This window comes from Solanum lycopersicum, chromosome 8 (genome assembly GCF_036512215.1).
Source record: "Solanum lycopersicum chromosome 8, SLM_r2.1".
NCBI lineage: Eukaryota > Viridiplantae > Streptophyta > Magnoliopsida > Solanales > Solanaceae > Solanum > Solanum lycopersicum.
In genome coordinates this window covers 65,284,702-65,306,769 of record NC_090807.1, presented here as the reverse complement: position 1 = coordinate 65,306,769, position 22,068 = coordinate 65,284,702, and the positions used below count along the sequence as shown (strand labels likewise).

At 28.8% G+C, this 22,068-nt stretch overlaps 2 protein-coding genes across 2 annotated transcripts; both read left to right on the top strand.

Moving 5' to 3' along the window:
• Positions 1–87: 87 nt before the first annotated feature.
• On the top strand, positions 88–3,809 carry LOC101260161 (ATP-dependent Clp protease ATP-binding subunit CLPT2, chloroplastic). The gene is made up of 5 exons (XM_004245648.5): positions 88–625; positions 827–865; positions 1,028–1,137; positions 2,023–2,202; positions 3,373–3,809. The coding sequence occupies exons 1-5, from the start codon at positions 393–395 to the stop codon at positions 3,528–3,530; spliced, it is 720 nt and encodes a 239-aa protein (XP_004245696.1). The 5' UTR covers positions 88–392; the 3' UTR covers positions 3,531–3,809.
• A 13,329-nt stretch (positions 3,810–17,138) lies between these two features.
• On the top strand, positions 17,139–20,203 carry LOC101260460 (ACT domain-containing protein ACR8). The gene is made up of 7 exons (XM_004245649.5): positions 17,139–17,546; positions 17,957–18,002; positions 18,125–18,239; positions 18,443–18,510; positions 18,586–19,149; positions 19,244–19,348; positions 19,434–20,203. The coding sequence occupies exons 1-7, from the start codon at positions 17,470–17,472 to the stop codon at positions 19,800–19,802; spliced, it is 1,344 nt and encodes a 447-aa protein (XP_004245697.1). The 5' UTR covers positions 17,139–17,469; the 3' UTR covers positions 19,803–20,203.
• The last annotated feature ends 1,865 nt before the right edge of the window (positions 20,204–22,068 follow it).

The window sequence follows — 22,068 nt, the reverse complement described above, 5'->3', positions numbered from 1 at the left end:
AGTCCGACCCATAAACCTAATGAATTCGATATATTTCTTTTACACTCTAACTCACTATAACACCCTTCACGGTGCACCTAGAGTTCCGTGTTTCCGAGTCCGACCACCCTTCGGTGCACCTAGAGTTCCGTGTTTCTTACGGACTTAAGCGAGTCCGACCACGCAGATCACGGTGTACCTAGAGTTCCGTGTTTCCTACGGACTTAAGCAAGTTCGACCCATAAACATAATGAGTTGGTTTCGCTTAAGCCCAACTAAGATTATATAGGCCCATATTACCTGAAAAAAGGCTAAGGTAATGTAACGCTGTCGTTTCTTATCATCTTCTCAACCAGAAAGGTCCAATTTTCAACTCATTTTTTCTCAAATTGGAGCTGAGTTTTACGGCAAAAATGGCTGTTCAAGCTATCTCCACAGTGGCAGCAACTTCTAAGAGCATCAATCAGCTGAATTGCAGAGGAACCGATTCATTTCTCTGGACCAAAAACCCATTGGAACTGAAAAATCTGCAGTGTAAATGGCTAGGTACTCCAATCAAATTCTCTCTTCAGTCCAAGAATTTCAAGCAATTTCTGTCAAAACAGTGCACTATTAGAGCAAATGTCTCCTTCGTCCTTCCCCGTGGGTCAGTTTCTCACACTTGCCTATCCTTGCATTTTTTTAATCCATTTTTAAAGTGTTTTTTATGGACCCAAATGGATTTAGAGAACTCATGTAGCTGATCCCAGTTGTTTTGGGCTTGATTGATTGTATTTATTCTGGGTTAATCGAAATTTTAGCTTCTAAGCTACAAAGATGATAGCTTTGTTTCATTTTGTTATTGCAGGAAGTCGGAGCCTACAGTACCAATAGAGAAAATTCCTAAGTGAGTGTTTTCCTTTTAGTTCTTGTTTTATTTGTTTTGTTGCACAAGAAAAAGGAGGAGGAGAGTTTTGGGATATTGGTTGTTGTTTGATTTTGTTGTTGTTCATTAGTTGGTATTTCAATGTGTTTTGAGGTATCTTTGATTGGGTGAGTGAAATTTTAGATGGTCAGCAAAGGCGGTAAAATCATTTACCATGGCTGAACTGGAAGCAAGAAAACTTAAATATGATACTACTGGAACAGAAGCTCTTATCCTGGGGATGTTGATTGAAGGTTTGTCGATTCTTTATTTTTGCTAAGAAAATTTTTGTTGTTTTTTGTCGATATACTATGTTTGATCCTGCAAACACGGTGGAACTCTTAATGCTTTGTTACTCGTGATGCTAGTAACTTAAACTAGTATTTCAATGAACATAGACAGAAGATAATTTCTTGATGCGAGCATTCTTTAATGTAAGAATGTGGCTTAACAATGGAGTTTTTGCTAGAGATATTAATGAGAATAGTTGTTTCACGTTTTGCATATACAGAACACATCTTTATTCTTGGCAAAGAACTTACCCAACAATATGAAGTTACCAAAGCCACTTTACATTGCTACTAAAACATTGTGATATGTTCAAAGTTTTTCAATACGTTAAAGAATTAGGTTAGGGTTGAGAGGCTCTTGGGTTGAACTATATGTACTGTGGCTTCTGATGTTAGTTGCTCTTTAGAGGATCCTAAAGTAAATTGACCGGTATATAAGACAATAGGAGACAAGATTGCAACTTCATTGGAAAGAATTTTTCTACACTTCAGTTTATGTCTGGAAAAATGTGGCACACAGAAGTCGGTACACAACACTTGTAAGTTGATGGGAAATGTCATTCTGTTGACTTCAGCTTATATGAATTAGGAACTCTTTGCACCAAGAACATCATTTTGACATAGACAGAAACAACTATTAGAGATTATGACGGCCTCTCTGTATAATTTGAGAGATAAAAGAAGAAAAAGATAGTTTACTTTTAGGATAGGTCATTTTGACTCTGTTTATATCCCTTCCCCCATGATTTAAGCTGCTCTAATCATTTTGGTGAAATAGCTTCGATGAATACTTGTTCTGCTACTTGAAGTAAGTCATGTTAGAGCATTCATTTCATTCCGACATCGCAGGGACAAATTTTGCTTCAAAATATTTGATGGCAAACAGTATTACTCTCTTGAAATTTCGTGAAGAAGCTATCAAAATACTTGGAAAAGGGGACGTATTCCATTGCAGTCCCAAGGAACCTCCTTTGACTGAAGACGCGCAAAAGGCTCTAGATTGGGCATTTGATGAAAAACTCAAATCCGGTATGTATATACTCCCACTCAATTTTACACATACACATGTTTATTGAATTGATGCATCTCTATGCCTTCACAAGTATCTCTAAAATTCCTGTTTGAACCTTGGAAAATATTTAAATGAATCACGTGGAGGAATGATCTTTGACTTCACAAGATCTACTAGCATGAAGGTGCTTGCAGAAGCAAATTTGAAATTCAAGTGCTTGCTTGATTGTACTGGTCTTAGGAGTATAACAGTGTCACTTAGCCAAATATGCTATACCACAAACTTGTCCATGCATGGCCGTGGGCCTTTGTCATGTATGGTCATGTTTGCATCAGTCCAATTAAATTCTGATGTCAACTTCCTCGGCTTGTATGGTTCCTACCGACTTATGTTGCAGCTAACTTGGTTCAAATCCAGAACAGAACTTTTTCAGACCACAATCAAGTCAAAGTAATCTAGCATGGTTTTAAAAACTTGCTCATGAGAGGAAAGATCGCCATCAGAGTTTTATCACTCTCTGTTTTGGGATATCTCAAACCTGTGTTTACTTAGATTCTCCAAAAATGATGCCTCGCCCGTATCAGATCCTACAGAAATGCACTACTTTTGAAGGATCCGACACGCACCTGCCAATATGTTTGAAGAGTTGGAGCAACACAGTCTCTAACAATTCAATTGATATCTCCTCATGCAACTTTCATAGTTTCGATTTATCCAAATTCGTATAGCTACTCAAAATTTAGATCTATCAACTTAGTTCTCCTATGTTACTTCATTTTTTATTTTATTTTCTTGGCTGATATATATGTCGTTACTATTTGAACCCCGTATGAATCGGATGGTCTCACATATTAAAACAGATTAGTTTTGTGAAAATCTGACCCTTCAGCCTAACTCAATCCAAAAGCTAGCTCACGAGGGGATGTTTTGGATTCTGAAACATTTAAGCACTTCTTATATGCTTCTCATCTTGATCTATTGAATAAATAACATCCCTTTTTTATCTTCAAAACACCTAGCGTTTTGGGTTTCTCTGCCTGGAATAGCAAAGAGATAGAGTATGCTACTCATATGGTCAAACAAAACCATGTGATAGAAAACATCATCACTTCAAGATCACCTGGTTTATTTGTTTGTGGAGAAGAGACCGAATATGTTCTTGATTATCGGTATTATTGGAAATGCAGGTAACGGTGGGGAGATTACAACTACTCATGTGCTCCTTGGAGTGTGGGCACAACAAGGATCACCAGGTTATAAGGTATTGGCTGCACTGGGCTTCAATGATGAAAAAGCTAAAGAATTGGAGAATATAATTACAGATCCTGGATTTGTGGATGATTAAGAGGATGATTTGCAATCAGATTAGTCATTTATCGCGATTTTGTTCTTTCTTTTCGTTCTAGATTTCTTTCAATTTTTGGAGGATGCATCCTTCTCAGAGGGCTTTGAACATGACCAAAGCCTCTATGTTGTTTGTTTAATGGGGTTAGTGATATCTATCTATCATTAAGATTCAAGTCCTTCAATACTAAATGGCGCGGACTGGATTCAGTTGGGTCATTCCACTGGTACAACTAGTCTCTCGATTCAATATCTATAAAGGACTTCAAGGGAGATAAAATTCAAGGGCCTAGTATTTTTTTGTATCCCCTATTCTTTAGATACAAATCGATCCTTCTATAATTCGAAATTCATCTTCTTAAAAAATTAGTTATCTTTTGAATGATCATCCACCTTCACACTGACCTAAAATCTATTATTAATAACTCTTTTCCAAATTACCTTACACATTAGAGTATATATATCTAGTGATTCGAGGGCTTCTTTATTAGTTTTAATATTAATAATTTTGTTTAAATTTAATACAAATACAAGAATTTGCCTATTTTTTTGTACTCTATTTTCTCATGGTTAAGTTACAAATAGAATTTTAGTTATGGAATTTATGCGGATTAGTAATATATATTGGTTAACTAATTAATATAGTTAAAGTTTGAATTTATTACAACTCGCAATCTCTTTTTAGCTATAATTGTGTGCGCCTATCTCGTCTCTTCTTCTCACTCTCCTCTCTTATACAAGTACAAATTATAAATACATATATATAATTATATGACATATATACAAATACAATTTGCCTCTCTCATTTCTCTATGTCCTCTATCGTCATCTCTTTCCTTTTTCTCTCAATCTCGCTTGCCTCTCTCCTCCCTCTCTCAATTTCGCTTGTCAGATATGTATGCATACCTGTTACATATACATATACAATTGGATAGATATACAAATACAATTCATCTCTCTCCACTCTTTGCCCTCTCTCCTTTCTCTAACATGTAGCTATGAATTATAATTAACAAACTATAGCTATGAATTATAATTAATAAACTATGAAATTTACTTAAGTTATTTTTAATAGCTATTCGCGAAATTTCCCCCATTCAGATTCGTAAGAAATGAAGTGGGCCTTCTTGAATAGAATTAGGCAGTAGGGACAGAATGAACATTGAGCCCTATGGTGCAGAGATATCGAATAAAAATGACAAAATAGTCACTTTTCAGTCCTCGTAATTAAAATTTAGCGTTTTCACTTCTTTAAAATTCCAAAAAAAGGGGTTATTTTTTTTTATTAAAAAATAATAATAATAATCCAAAAAGTGTTTATTTCTACTAAGTCAAAATGAGAATGAAAATTGAATGATGGGAATAAATGAGTCTGTCCATTTTGAGCTAAAAATAACTGAAAAAATTCAATGTTGCTCTACTCCCAACTCACTGCAAACTAAGGAAGATCGATGCTCAGTTAAATGCAAAATACCCAACTATTTTTGCTAGCATTTACTGTTACAATTTATTGTTGCAACAATAATCCACTTCCCCATTTATTCGTGATTTATTACTAAAATAGATTTTTATTTTTATTTGTCATTTTTGATATATTAAATAAATATAATTATCTTTTTTCATATTTTATCGTTAATATTAAATATTAGACATTAATTAATAGGAATAGAGTGGTAAAATATTTATATGAGTAATTATTTTCTTAATTGACGTGTCAAGTTAAACAATGACAAATAAAAATAAATCGATCGAGTATATATAATTTGATTTTCCAGTAAAGGTGTTCAATGAACCCTTGGATGCATCTTCAGAAACATCCGATAAAATTAGAATAATACCGACGAAAAACAGAGTAACAAATCAAGGCAAGAATTTAAAAGTGAATCATCCAGTGGTGGAGCATTCATAGAACAAAAGGTCTCGCCTAAAAAATGACAGATTTTTTCAATATTATTTATATGACATGATCAAGAACTAAGAAATTAATCGAACCCTCTTCTAACGTTCGTTTTACTTTTAGAAGACCCAATAGAAGTCATGTAGCCAGTAACGCATCGAAACATCAAGTCTGAAAAATTCTCATTTGTGATGATGTAAAAAAAATAATAATGTACACAGTTGTACATGAATTAATATATCAACCTATTTGGTGGGAATTTCACTAGGTAGAAAATATATATATATATTATACCCCACTAAATATTGGACCATCACATCTCCAAGACTTTTTGTAAGTTTTTATTTATTATTCTACTAAGTAAATTAAAATCAACATATAAATCTAACCATATTGATTTGCTTTTTATTTAAATTTTTTTTTCTAAATGTTTACTTCTGTTCAGACCAAGAAGGTGAGTGCTCATATAAATCATAACATGTGCTACCCCCTACCATGTCTATTTTTATTTAGCCCTATTGTAAAATAATATTGTTAATAAATTTTACGTGTATTCGATGTTTATATTAAATAAGCTGAGAAATGCATGATATATAATACTTGTTCTTTTATCTCTAGTTTGAGTTTTCGTAATTAGTACATGTCAAATTAATAGAGTGGAGTAATATGAAATATGACAATTTCTCTAAGACGAAAGGCTTAATTTTTCCACGAATTAATGAGCCATAATTAACCAAAACATTATTCCTGCCGTATTAATTTTTCCATTAATAATATTATTAATAAGTATACATCGCTGTCATAAAAGATTCAGCTGTAATATGTAGACTGAAGAAAAATGGCAACAAATTAAATTTCTCTTTATATATATTATTTTTGAAAGGTAAAGAAAAACACTACTTGGCAATGAACTCACCACGATTAACTCAATCGCGGTATGGATTCAAAATTTGAACGAAATTAATATATTATAATGAAAATTTAAATTTGATCGATTTAGATTCTTGTCATCAAACACATTACATGAGATTATATTATAGGTTCCTCTTCTTCTCTTTTGTTTTCGAGGAAATTTTTAATAATTTCTATATATCTATATTACGTATCGAAAATATTTGAGATCGATCGAATCAATATTAATCCTCAGCTAGTGAAAAGTTTTAGTGCTACCAACACTAACGAACAACAAACTTATTCATATGCATTGAGCTTTTATTTCCTCCTTTGAAAGCAGAAAAAAAAATGGACAACTTATATATTAACATGTAATATTTATTTTGTTACGTATTTATGACTTGTTAAGTTATACAAAATTTATGTTGGTATTAATTTGGAAGGTGATAACTTCCATGAAATGTTTGCAAGGCCACATATTTTATATAAGTAATAAAGCTCATAGCTTAATAAACTATACCTTATATTTATCATTTTCATAATGAACATAAAATAAACTAAAACAATATAGATGAGTCAATTTTAATTCAGCTACCACCCTATATTTTTCCCCATTAATTCATAGAGTTGCAAAATTTATCGTCGTATTTATTATGATTTATAGCCATGTGATTTAAAATGTTTTTTCAAAGTCTTATTCGAAGCTTTTTAGTCTTACGTATAGTGTATTACCCACAAATCATATACTTCCTCCGTCCAGTGTTATTTGTCATGATTTCTATTTTTAATATCAAACTATAAAGTCTTTGACTAACATTTTAAGATACATTTTTTTTATCATATTAATATGTAAAAAATTATAATTTATAGTACTTTTCATATAATTTTAGAATATCTTATTTTTTTTATTTAAAATATTAAATTAAATGTGATCTAATTTACCTTTGAAAATTAATCAAATTGACTTTCGATAAGCGTAACATGACAAACAATTTGATAAGCACAACATGACAAATAATTTCGAACGGAGGAATTAAGTGATAACGAACATAAAATAAACTAAAACGACATAGATGGGTCAGTTATTAATTCAACTACCACCCTTTATTTTTCCTATTTTCCCCATTAATAACTAGAGTTGCAAAACTTACCATCGTATTTATAATGATTTATAGCCATGTGATTTAAATTGTTTTTTCAGTCTTATTCGAAACTTGTTAGTCTTTAAGTATAGTGTATTACCCACAATTTCATCTTCTTTAATAGAGTATTAAGTGAGCAATTAGAATGAGTTTAACCTGTTTGAAATTATACATAATTAATTACCTTTGAGGTGAGTATGCTTAAGCTGATTCGAATTAATAAATATATTATGAAAAATGTTATAACTGCGTACTAATATATGGACCTATGATGTTAGGAGTAATTAAAAAATAATCATTTTTCTGACTTGTAATTTAAAAAGTATTCGAATTCAATAAAATTTGTTTTGCTCTCGAAAATAAATATTATTTCTAAGAAAAAAATAATCTCAACGATAAATTAAATAGATCTTATTTATTAATAGAAAAGAGTGACTTTATTGTGTCACCAATATTTACCCAATTAAATCACCACCTAAGTTTTTATGCCACTTCTCTTCTATTCTTAGAAGCCAATCCAAACTTTTTCAAAAACATATATATATATATATTTTGTACCTTTGCCAATTTACTACGTTTTCTTGGGCACTTATATAACCCCACGTAAAAAAAAAAAAAAAACATTATAGTAAAATTTTATAATATGGTGCATATAATGGTTGCCACTTGGAATTCCATACAACTGGAACCCATATAAATTTAAATGAGTCCTTCAAAAGACTCAAATAGAATATTCTCATGGTGTATTTGTGTTCTTTTCATACTGATAATAATTAATTGATTAATTAGTGGACTAAAACCTTCACGTGCTAATACTTTTGACTATGGAGGTCATTAACTAACCTAATTAACAAAAGAAACTTAATCTTGTACGATTAGGGAAACTATTTTCTATTATTTTTATGATTTGGAAATCTTCCAAGTGGAACCTTCTGTATTACGAAAGAATCTAAATTACACAGACGATGATGCAAATATATTACGTAGATACTCTCTTAATAACTTAAATTCATTGATTTTAAAGTTGAAAGTGAAGAATGTTTACCTTTTACTGTTTTCTTTCTTGTTAAAAAAGAAAATAAATTCGTTGAGTGTTACAGTTTATTTAAACTATACAGACAATGTAAATAATTGTACACTCCACTTTTATTTATCAAATATTTCAAAAATAACTTTTACTTTTTACTTTTCATTATCATTATGTTTCACCCTCAAAATTAATTGTTTATTCTCCAAAATATTTTCAAAATTTGATATAAATCAATTAATATGAGCATATTGTACTAAAATACTCATATTAATAATTATTATCATATAAGTGTAAAGTACAAAATATACAAGTGAAAATAATCAAACGAATCAATTATTATCAATATTTACATCATAAATTATTTATCATATAATTTATAAATCAGATGATTTCATCTGTATAAATATCAGATATCAAAACTATAATAGGAAAGTGGGACCATGGCTGCATGACTATTGACTAATAATGCATTATATTATGTGAAGAATAAGGTAATTAGTGATTGGATTAAGTCAATTAAAGCGAGATTAATTATGCTAAGCATGTTTTTGAGTCATGTTATATGGAGACATGTTCAATGTGAAATGCACCGCGTTGCTGTTTCTCATTTTGCCCCTCCAACCCAGGCAAAAGTTAAACAACCCATATTTTCAAATTTTTTACCCTTGTCTAATTTCTTATTATTTTAATTTATTTATTTGATTTTTATTTTTACATGAAATTTTAATATTAAAAAAATTCTAAATTAATATCATATGTATGTTATATAAAAAGTTAAAGTTATATATAAAAAAAAAAACTAACTTATATTTCGTTAAATATTAATTTAAAATTAATCAGGATAATTTTTTAAAAAGGGAAATAAGATGAGAAAACAGTTGCAATTAAAGTTTAAATAGTCAAAAAGATAGAAAAAGAAATAGAGAAATGTCGGGTTTCTCAAAATATCTATAAAAAAAAAAGTAAGAAAAAAAAATGTAGAGTGTGAGGTGGACACCACGTGTCGATTTTTGTAGTTCCCCCACATATCCACCTCGTACCTTACCCTCTCATCTTTTCCAAAAGCCATTTGTCCAATGTGGACCTATTTTTATCATTAGTATCTCTTTGCATTTAAGTTATTCTATTCCGATTCAATTTGTTTGTCTGATTTTAATATAACTAAGATAAATTAAAAATTCAATATAAAATTACTTATTAATTTTATAAAATGAGTAATTAATTATTAGACGCATTTAAATAGCATAGTGAATAATAATGGTTGAACGGAGATAATAAGATTTGTGCACGTAATTTTTTTTAAATCTCTTATAAAATTAAGATAAATATATTATTTTTAAATCACTACCCTAATAAGTACTACTCCATCGATTTGAAAAAAAAATCTTTTTTAATCGGTTTAAAAAAATAATTTATTTATTTATTTTGATAACATTTTAATTTCAGCTATTCACGTGATATGTTTAAGGTCATAAGATTAAATGATTATGTTATGCATTTGAAATAACATCAATTTAGGAGCACAAGATTTAAAAATCTTCTTTATCATCTTAAACTTTATGTCAAATTAAATAAATCATTATTTATAAACGGAACGACTATATATTTTGTGTCTTTATTCCAATAGAACTTGTTCTCTATCCTCTTTTTACCTTCTAGTAAAGTTCTTATCTTTTTTTTTTTTTTGTTTGGCCGTCCAAAACGTAATATCCACGTCAAAAATCTTAGTGGGTCCCAAATTCGACACTCTGTGGGCCCCACCGTCTGATATGGCGGGAACATCATGCCGCCTCTTTCCCGCCATACTTCGAATTAAAGCCGGCAAAATAAATGCTCAACTGCCGCAATTGTCTTTCTAACTGCCGTTACCAATAAATCCGACGTGGCTGTCTGTCCACGTGGATAGTTTCAAATTTAAACTGCCGATGAGGTGGCAAACATATGATTATACATAGCTATAATTAAACGAATGTTTGTTAAAATATTTTTAGGTCGTTATTACGAAATATTATTACAAAATAGTAATAGTGAGAAGTAATCTTATGAAGAGAATAATGTTATAATGAATGTATTGTTATTAATAGAAAGTTGTCATGTAGAAATAAAATTTAACATGCAAAAATAAATTATGAAGAAAATTAAAATGTTATAATAAAATATTATTATAGCGAATTAGACGATACAATTTTGAATACCTATAAGCCTCTGATCATCACAGTCTACTTAGATTATTTTATTTATATAACCCACTTACACTTCACTATATTCTTTAAGACCATAAATTTTTTGTGTTATTTTGCTTGCATAAAAAATGTATTTTTTTGAATCAAATTAAATATTGTTATATATAAATGAAGTACATGGAAAAGAAAATCTTCAAATTGATATTCTCATTATTCAAAGTGTCAAACATGCAAATTACAACGCGAGTAATGATGATTTTTATATATCGTTAGTTAGTTAGTTAAAATTACAAAAACAAAGATAAACAAAAAATGGTTTACGAAATACAAGTCCAATCTTTATTCATCCATGACATAATAAGTATCAAAGTAGGTAATTAGGTAAGTATTCTAACTAAACATCATTTTCAATTAATTTTTAAAAAAATTAAACCCTTTAAACCAACTGGAATATATGGATGACTCAAGCTAATTTATGGTTTAAACCAAAAATAAATTGGAGTCCTGAATTTTAATTATTATTTTCTATATTTGAAATTGAAGTTATTTATTTCTTTTTGATAAAAAATGTCTTATTTTTTTTATGGACTTAAACTAGATATATATCAAAATAATTTTTAATTTTATGATCTAAAACATATCAAGTGAAAATTAAATTTAAAAATTAATCCATAAAAAATAAGTATTCTTTAATGTTTTGAAATAAACTAAAAAAAATGAAAAATAAATTTTAGGATTGAATATATATCTTTTGTTAAAAAGGCTTATAAATTGAACTCATATTTCTTTCTTACTAAATTTATTTGGAATAATAGAAAAGCCTACGAGAAGAAAAGAAAAAAAAGATTTTTGTTATTATTGAGATTTAGTAATTTTTAATTTTTTCATCGGATTAAAATATTAACGGCGTTAAGGACGTGGCACGTCCGAATAAATGGCGCCAATTAGGGAACGTGTTTTCTGTATGGGCATGCACGTGATTGTCGGGACAAAGTGGGACCCTTCATAATTTTTTCTTTTTTTTAAAAAAAATATTATTTTTAGACAATTGTGTTTTCTTGTTTTTCTTTTTTATCACCATTATTATAAAGAGCAAAAGTGGGAAAATGTTACACATTTTAAAATATTTTTCCATCACTTAAAGCTAACTCAATAGATAAGATAGTTTTAGTTGCAAACTTTTTAATTTCTTTACTTGACCCACGAAATTTTTTTAATTTTTCAATTGACGTGAAATAATATTTTAAATAAAAAAAATTGAAAATATCAAAATATATTATCTTCTACTTTGATTGATAAATCGAACCAATGTCTTTCAATTTAATTATTTTTTCTCACAAATGAAAATTTTATTAGTCAAACTATATCCATTTAGTCATGAAATAACGTGTATTTGAATAAACTAGACTACATATAGTTTATGCTAGCATATCCACTAAATATTGTTTAACGTATCCCACCAACTACTTGGATATAATAATTTTTTTATAGTAATTAATCATTGAATTATTTAATTTAATTAAAGACGTCGTGCTACAATACATGACTGAGAAAAATAATAATTATAATATAATACTATACATTATTAATTCTTGCAGCTTGAATAAATCAAAGATTGTGCTTCCACGAACATATGTCAAGTAATGCTCGTGATGTTGTACGCCATGTCCAATTAAAAAAAAATGCTAGTAAATAAACAGCTTGCAATTTCCATTTCAAATATTTTAAAATAAAAATCGAACACGAAACAATATATTAAGCGTTTACATAAATTCTCTCGATGAGTTTGGATTAATTCAATTTTTGTTATGCAATGCGATAGCTACTAAATTAAAAGGTGACACAATTCTCGTTACTGAAAAACGATTTTATTTTAGATCCTTGATCTTATTAATATTATCGAACTTCTCAAGTTAGATGTTACTTCTTTTTTTTCTTATCCTATCAACATACGAAATTTTATTATATAAGAAAATCGCAAAGTACATTATAATATTTAAATTTTGAATAGTATCATTATTTAAATATAATATACTTGAGCCTTTTGGATATCTTGAAGGACATGAAAATCTTCATATCACGTGATTTAGGCAGTGAAATGAATTGAGACTTAGTACTATTTCAACTAGACAAAGAGAAGTAAATGGAAGCTGTTTATTTATTTTTTAATTTTTTTAATACTGTCACTTCTATTTTCCTAGTTAGGTATTGGGTGTCATGGACACAATATACAAAACCTAACTTTTTTTAATATATTTATTTTTGGTAGAAAAAAAAATTACTAGAACGTGGAACGGTGAGGCACACGTTATATACCAAACTTCATTTATGGTAACTCATAAAATATGCATATATACAACAATGTTGTCTTTTGGTTGAACCAAATGTCATAGCATTATAAAAATTCATACAATTCTAGAAAAAAAATTTATTTAAATTCGTCGAATTAGTTATATATAAGTTAGCTTCTGAAATGTTATTCTTTGAAAAATATTTCTAAAAATAAATTAGTTTAGCAGCAATATCAAACAGCTTCGTAATAAGTTATTTTCCCCTATTTGGTTTAATTTGTAAATTTAAGCTAATCATACAAAAATAATGTTACGTACAAATAGGAAAAGTAAAATTCAATTTATTGATAGTACTAAAGATATAAATGAAAAGCCGTAAAAATAAGTAAATGTTATTCTTTAATATTTTGTGGACCTTATTAGTTCTGCGTACTTAATTTGTTGGTTATGCTAATATTGTAGATCTATAAACTTAAGCATTTTATGTATATTTCCAGTGACGGAATTAAATTTTTTTCTTAAAGAGTATCATCATATATAAAAAAATACACGTAGAAATATATATACGTTAAATATTTTAATTTTCTCATGACCATCATGAATTTTCTCCATCTAGATCTACCTCTTACAACTTTTTTTTTTTCCGTGCGTGTCTTAGAATTATATGAGCTAATTAATTTTGCTTTGCATGAAAGGTTTCGAACGTGTATCGTGTCAAGCATGATGACCTTACATATATATAAGTAGGTTATAATAGTACATGTTTTTTATTAACTATAATGTTGTGGTCCTAAATCGCAATTTTTATACCTAACATTTAGCTAAGAGGAGGTAGCAAAATAAATTAATATTATAAGTATTAGATCAAGCTATGGGTCATGTCATGATAAATGATGATGATTAACTAATGAGAAAAGAAAATGTTTATTTTTTTACTTATTTTTGGTACATATAAAAAAATTAAGTAATTTAAAAATTTATTTTCTAGTGTTTCTATATAATATATATATAAGAACATTTATATGTAATCTGAGCAAATATTATAGGAGTAAGAGTGAGCGCAACATAGACAAAACTAAAATTTAAACTTATATCGAAACAAAAACTTGATTCTTTTATACTATAAATAATTGAGGGTTAATGGTTGTAACCTTTAAAAAGAAGGAAATTGTATACAATTATCTTGAAAATTGATATGTTTTTACGTAATAAAAATATAATTATAAATCCTTTTAATGTGTAAGCAATTAACACTTACAAGTATACACTAAATATAGATTTAAGTAATTAAGTATCAAATTAGTTAATTCAAATTTAGAAGGAATCTTTTATTAACAATTCAAAAGAAGAAAGGATTTTTTTTTTTTTTGTAAACTAGTTGATTACAAAATAATTCAACTACGATTAAAGGTATGAAATCTCATCTGATATATTCTTAGATGATTTTAAGCAATGAATAAATTTAGAAAGTAATTATATTATATTCTCAAATGATATTAAAAGATATTCTTATTATTATCTACCCCGTAATTTTCATATTTTAGAGAATCGTTTTAATTTGTGGATAACAACTTTGTAAATATCAACAAATTTTGAAAATAACGCTATAAATTTCCTTTTTTGTTTCCTTTTAATTAGAATACGTTATTGGCTTCCTTATTTGTCGATAAAAACAAATCAAAACATTTGGAATTTTATTATAATTTGGAAGTGACGATTTCTTTAAGTTTAAGCATTCAGTCAGTAATCTTCCATGTAGGTCACTAAACATAGTAGTTGTATTACAAATATTCCCCCACCCCAACCTCAATGGCATGGACACTCTTCGTCGGAAAAAAAAAATATGTACGAAATAATTAAATAATATATTTTTAATATTTTAAACAGAGGTGCAGCCAGGATTTTTAATAAGGAAGTTCAAAAATCGTAGAAATAGATATACGAAGTAATCGAAGGGAGTTTGGCATCTACTATATTATTTTAATCATATATAAATAATATAATTTTTCGTTAAAAATGATTCCGCTTCGATAACAAACTATTATAGCTCAGTAATTTCGTCATCGTAAAATTAATAGTGCTTATAACTATTATAAAATCAATAATTCGATTGAAAGAACCATAAAACACCTAAATCATTACGAAATCAATCTAAATAATCAATTTAATTTTTAAAAATTTAAATTATTGATTTAAAATAAGCGGCCCAAAATCAAAATCGATAGGGTTTTAAAGGAACCCGACCGGCCGAAAACAATGACAAAGGAAAAGGCAAAAAAAAGAGCGGAGTATTGTCACGTGTGAACGTCATATAACTCATAATATTGGTCGGCACATCTCAACTTAATACACAAGCATTCTTAATAATCACATTTCATTTTCCCAAATCATTTCTTCACCATATTTTCAAAATATTAAATATTTTTTTGGTTCCATAATAATCGTTCATTATATTATTTTAAATTATCTAATCAGATAATCTTACATTTAATTTTTAATTTACTTTTATTATTAATCATAATTTTTTTGTATTACTATATAATTTTTTCAAAATATTGTATTTATTATATTCAAACAATCATACTACATAATTTCTTAAAATCTTTATTTTTAAACACATTTTATTTATTATATTAAAAAAATGAGTGAAGAAATATATAAAATTAATAGCGAACAAATATCATTGCCACGTATAGTGACACATCACCGTGGATTTAAAGACAACGAGGATTCTATTGAGTAGAAAACACGCAAAGTACCTTTTTTTAAAACTTATCTACGTGGCATATGACCTGGACATTCGAACCACCCAAATGAGCTCTTACTCCAAAAACTTTTTCCTCAATTGAAATCTTACAATAAGTTCTAAAAAATGAAAATAATTAAAATTTGTCTACTACATAATTTACATTTATATTGATCCAGAGTTTATTCACATTAAAAAATATATAGTAAATTTTATAATAATACATATGAGACTTTGATGATAATTTTTTTTTTTAAAAAAAAAATCCGCATAGTCCCTATAATAATGGAATTATGAAATTACACGACTATTCATCCTTTATCATATTATGCATAAATATTCATTTGAAGCTCTTTATGTTGATTAAAATGTAAAGAAGTTTTGATAAAAAAATTCAAATTCTTGTCAGATATATTTATATGTTGCTTGTTTTGAATGGTAAAAAATTGTCACTCTAAAATTTGTATTAAACCGCAAGACATAAATTATTTCACATTGAAACATTTGAATGGTGAGTCCATTTAGTTGTTATTATATATATTTATTCCTTTTTTTTGCGCTAACAGTATTATTAACACAAATTACTATATTTTTAAAATATTAAGTATAAATTAATGTCATTTATCATTATTAAAAAACCCAAAAAATTCTCAAAATTAATTTGTTTCAAACTCACATGAAAAATATTTTTTTGACCGACTGAAAAATTAAAAAAAATACATTATTTAATATGATTATATTCGAACTCACACCTTGCATGATTTATTTTTTGGAGTGGTGCTCCTAACTGAATTATTCACGTTCCCAATGATTCAAACCAAAAGCCTCGTATTAATCATGAAGAGATCTCAATTATTATTATTAAAAACACACAAAGAAAGTCTCAAAATTAATTTGTTTCAAGCTCACGTGAAAAATACTTTTTTGACCGACTAAAAATTAAAAAAAAGGTACATTATTTGATATGATTATATTCGAACTGACACCTTGCATGATTTATTTTTTGGAATGATCCTCCTAATTGAATCATTCACGTTCTCAATGATTCAAATCAAAAGCCTCGTATTAATTATGAAGAAATTTCAATTATTTCTATTAAAAAATATATTGATAAATTAAAGAAAGTAGCTTATATATACAAAGTAATGCTACTTGAAATTCAATTTAGCCATCAATATTTATTTTAATAATAAAATAACAACACTATATATGTCTAAGAATACATGTGAAGTTATTTTCTTTTTCTTTTTCCCTCATGGATGTTAAATTAATCCATTATTTTTGGTACACAATCTAACAAAATCACCACAAAATTAAAAAATTAGGTCCGTCCGGGCACGGGCAGATAATAGTCCCGCCATGTGAAAGAACCGCCCGGCCCACTTTAGCTTAAATAAATAAAAGTAAAATATATTAAATAAAAATTAACTGATTAATTATATTTTCTTCTTTTTCTTTATATATAAATAGGGAAAGACAGCGAGAGAGGTGAAAGTAGCAAAGCGTGCTTTGCGGTGCCTGTGTCAATTTCTAGAGAGAGAAAGTAAATTCTTCACCGGAAAATCTTACCAGAGAAAGAGAAAGTCACAACGAAATTTCTCGAAGACGAAGAAGAAGAGTTGTTCAGACTGATATTTGGAGTTATTTTTGGGTTAATTTTGGTTAAGAATTAGTTTTTTTGGGTTTAGGAACTCAACCCCCTTTTTGTTCTCCATCATCGTTCAACTCTGTTACTGTAAATTTTTAGTTTGAAGAAAATGGAAATATCAAATATGGAGTGGCCTACCTATTTGGATGAATATGAAAAGCTTGTTTTCCGAATGACTACTCCAAGGTCAGTCTCACACCTTTTTTTTTCTCTCTGATTTGATTTGTGTTCTTCAAGTTCTTTTCTGTGTTTTACTTTTTTTTTTCCCCAAATATGTTCTCGATTTTGCTATAATACAGTTAATTATTGTCTCTGTTTTTTCAAATTTTGTTCTGGAGATAATTTTTTCTCAATATTTACGTTAATCCGAAGAGTTTGCTTCTAATTAAAAATTTAAGCAGAATCATGAGACTGTATATTTAGTTACTAATAGAATTTAATTTTTCTTCCTTCACACGGTACTTTGACTCTTCATTTTTCTATATTCACTTGACTTTTCCTTGTGAATAATTTGTTCATTTTTCAAATTTTGAAAAGAAATTTATCTCTTAGTGGCCTTTCTGAATAGTCTCTTTCACTGTTTTTTTTGCTTACAGAGTCATGATCGACAATGCCGGTTGTTCAAATTCCACTCGCGTTATGGTAAGCCACCTTCTTCGACTTTGCTGGAGATTTTTCAATTTTTTGACCAATTAAAATATTTTTTTTAATTATTCCAATTTTTTTTGGGTTTATTTTTTTTCATTATATTTATTTTTTAACAGATTGATAGTGCGAGAAAACATGGAATTCTTCTTGAAGCAGTTCAAGTTCTTACCGATCTGAATCTTTCCATTAAAAAAGCTTACATCTCGTCGGACGGCCGGTGGTTTATGGACGGTGAGTGCAAATTTACAGAGACACCCTTTTTGTTAAAGTGCGCTTTTTTGCTAAAATGCGCATCCATCCATAATTTATTCTTAGGGATAAATAAATAAAAATAAATCTCAGGCGTACGTTAGCTGTTAATTTTTTTTTAGCCTTTTGAATATATGTTCTAATTTTTTTTTTTTGCCGTTACAACTTGTTGTTTTAATGTACAGTGTTTCACGTTACTGACTTGGATGGCAACAAATTAACCGACGAAAGTGTAATTAGTTACATTGAACAGGTACTTAATTTTCTTAATTTTTCTTTTAATGAGTGATTTATATGGATAATTTTGATTTACATGTTTTTTGTTCAGTCATTAGGAACAATTCATTATGGAAGTGCAAAGTGTTTTGATGGTTTGACAGCACTGGAGTTAACCGGGACGGATCGAATCGGTTTATTATCGGAGGTTTTTGCAGTACTCTCAGAATTAGAGTGCAATGTAGTTGAAGCTAAGGTGTGGACTCATAATGGTCGAATTGCATCCCTTATTTATGTTAAGGAACGTGATTCAGGGTCTCCGATTGAGGACTCTGAGAAGATTGACACGATTGAAGCTCGTTTAAGGAACGTGCTCAAGGGGGATAATGATATTCGTAGTGCTAAAACATCGGTGTCTATGGCTGTTACCCATACAGAAAGAAGGCTTCATCAGATGATGTTTACTGATCGCGATTATGAAAGGAAGCCGATTATTAAGACTAATGATAACCCTATTGTATCGGTTTTGAATTGCTTGGAGAAGGGTTATTCTGTTATAAATATTCACTGTAAGGATCGACCTAAGCTTCTGTTTGACATTGTTTGCACCATGACGGATATGCAGTATGTTGTGTTCCATGCTACGCTTAATACAGCAGGGGACAGAGTACACTCGGTATATATTCCTTGCTTTTTTCGTAGTAATATTCTTTTATTCATGTTCAATGAATGTACATAGGTTCTAAACTTATACTACAATATTGTCTCAGGAATTCTTCATTAGGCATACCGATGGAAGCCCAATTAGTTCAGAAGCAGAGAAACAGCGAGTGATTCTATGTTTACAAGCAGCAATTGAGCGAAGAGCATCTGAGGTATGTTGTACTAATACTGATGATAACTGATAACCAATTTGCGAACATAAATCAGAGCATGTTAATGAACACGTTGTGATTACAGGGAGTGAGGCTGGAGTTATGCACGGGAGACAAACAAGGACTATTAGCCGATGTAACACGAACTTTTCGTGAAAATGGTTTAAACGTGACAAGAGCTGAGATATCGACAACAAGTGATAACACAGCTCTGAATGTGTTCTATGTAACAGATGCTATTGGAAATCCATCCGACTCTAAGATCATCGAGGCAGTTAGGATGAAAATCGGATTGAGTGATTTGAAAGTAAAGGAATTGCCATCGATCTATCATCAAAAGGCGGAAGAAAACGAAGAACCCACAGGGGGTGTAGGTGGGGCAATGTTACTATCCCTTGGTAGCATTGTAAGGAAGAATCTATACAATTTGGGGTTGATAAAGTCATTTTCTTGAACAAAAAAAACAGATGTTGGTGTACATAGATAGCTTAAAGATTACTGAAAATGAAAGGATTTGGTGATAGTAGTTGTTGTTATATTGGGGTCCATATTTACCCACCAATTTCAAGAATTAGAAGGAAGAAGAAAAAAGATTGGGACTTTTATTAAATTTGTTTGGTGGAAGATTAGAGGGACAGGCTGGCAAAAATAGAAATTGGTTTTAGCAGTACACATTTTGTACATAAGTATTTATTTTATTATATAATGTTTTAAAGTAGGGTCTTACTGTTTGACTTAGTTTGTTTATACTTATGATGCCCTGTTTTCTTGGTGTTGTCCATTTGGGACTACAACAAGAGAATCTAGTCTTTGTAAATATTATTATTAATTTAATATTATTTGGTTTAGTTTTAATTTCTATCTATTCTTTTTCTCTAATTGATGGACTGTTTGTTTTGTTGACCACGAAACAATGACTTTGGTTTTTTTTTTTGCAATACACGTTGCCACCCTGTTGCCTTTGGTGAAGACATTTGAAAATTTGGTCGAAAGAAAAAATTTATGGTTTCATTTGATTATTAGGTCTCTTAAAAGTAAGTATTTGTATATAATCAACAAGGCTAGTAAATGTAATCACGCAAATAAATTCTGAATGAAGCTATCTTATTACTATGGATTAGAGAGATTATTTTCGAAGAAGGTAAAATAACTTTCTATAATAGGAAAAATATACTCTCTTCATTACTTTTTAATTGTCATGATTTTCTTTTGTGAAGTGAAACGATATCAATTTTGACTAATAATTGAAAAGGAATGGATAAAAAGTTTTAAACGGTCAATGAAATGTGAAAAGTTATATAGTTGAAATTTGAAAAGCATAAGAAAGACCCACATTTAATTTTTTAATTTCAAAAAACATGAAATATCAAATAAATTCTGGAAGTTGTCTTTTTCATTGAAATTTCTAAGTTGTTGACATAGTTGTTGCAGTTGGGAAATTAAAGGAACCCCAAAAGTAAGAATGAATCGTTAACATGATTATAAATTAACACTGATGTATAATCTATGATCAAATCGATGATTATGGTGGAATAAATATAATCAATTTCGAATTTAATAATACAAAAAATCTTCATAGAAAATATTTTTAACTTTAATAAACATCAAGACTTAAACTAAGTATTAGTAAAACCAAAACATTGCCTTAGAGTATTACTCGATATAAGATTATCATTTTGCCTTAAAAATGTGTTATTTTCTTGACCATATTAATTTGTCATTTTACTGGGTTAATTAATTAAATTCTTAATTTGTGGTTGGATTAGTGATGCTCTTTTCAGTAGTCTTTTTCCAACTTATATTTCCTTTTCCCAAAGAGGGTCTAGTTAATTTATTTTAGCCAGTTGTGCTTTCATTTTCTACATATATATAGATTCTAAATGCTCATTTTGTGCATGGTTGATATATTTTTGCCAGTTGTTTTCATATTCTATGTGCAAAATTCTAAATGTTCGTTTTAGTTTAGTTTGTCTTATTGTCCCTATATAGAGACATTAGAGAGATCTATAACTAATTAAAAAATAATAATTAATTAGCTTTTTATTGGCCGATTAATTTATAAAATTAAAAATTGGGTCCTAAAGAAAATGAATTAGTGCTTGGCAAAATGTGGTGATAAAGGTCTAGAGACGGCTAATTTGTCTTTATTTTATTTGGTTATTATAAAGCAAATGCCACCACTATGGACAAGCAAAGGTTGCATAGTTGTATGAAGCAAATTAATTAAAAATAAGTGCTATGTAAGCATTATATATTGATTTTACCGGTTGAAAGACTTTGGAGTAATAGTCAATATTAAAGTTATTTCTCTTTGCGATTATTTATAGGTTATATGTTTGAATCGTAAATTAATTTATAACATTGATATTTTATATCATATGAGGTTATATCGTAAGAGGGTGTGGCCCTTCTTCGAACAAGTTAGAGGCGGAACTAAAGCTTTATCCAACGAGTTCATTATAGGAGCATATCGAAATTTTTGCTCATTTCATGTATATTTAGTGAAATCCACCAAAATAATTATACAAAATACAACTTAATACATAGATATCAACCTTTTAAACTTGTTATGATATTCCGTTTAAACACTCAATAAGTCATGTTTCAATTGAACACCTCAATTTCGAATAAAATATTTTAATAAGGCATGCACTTCCAAATCAACTTTTTTTTTTAAAAAAAAATGTGCGTTTTTATTTGTTGATTAGATAATCAAATTA

Coding starts and splice junctions, on each gene's coding strand:
- LOC101260460 (XM_004245649.5), top strand. CDS start 17,470: ATGGAAATATCAAATATGGAGTGGCCTACCTATTTGGATGAATATGAA. Junction 18,003..18,124: donor CAAATTCCACTCGCGTTATG/GTAAGCCACCTT, acceptor ATTTTTTAACAG/ATTGATAGTGCGAGAAAACA. Junction 18,511..18,585: donor TAATTAGTTACATTGAACAG/GTACTTAATTTT, acceptor TTTTTTGTTCAG/TCATTAGGAACAATTCATTA.
- LOC101260161 (XM_004245648.5), top strand. CDS start 393: ATGGCTGTTCAAGCTATCTCCACAGTGGCAGCAACTTCTAAGAGCATC. Junction 626..826: donor TCCTTCGTCCTTCCCCGTGG/GTCAGTTTCTCA, acceptor TTGTTATTGCAG/GAAGTCGGAGCCTACAGTAC. Junction 1,138..2,022: donor CCTGGGGATGTTGATTGAAG/GTTTGTCGATTC, acceptor CCGACATCGCAG/GGACAAATTTTGCTTCAAAA.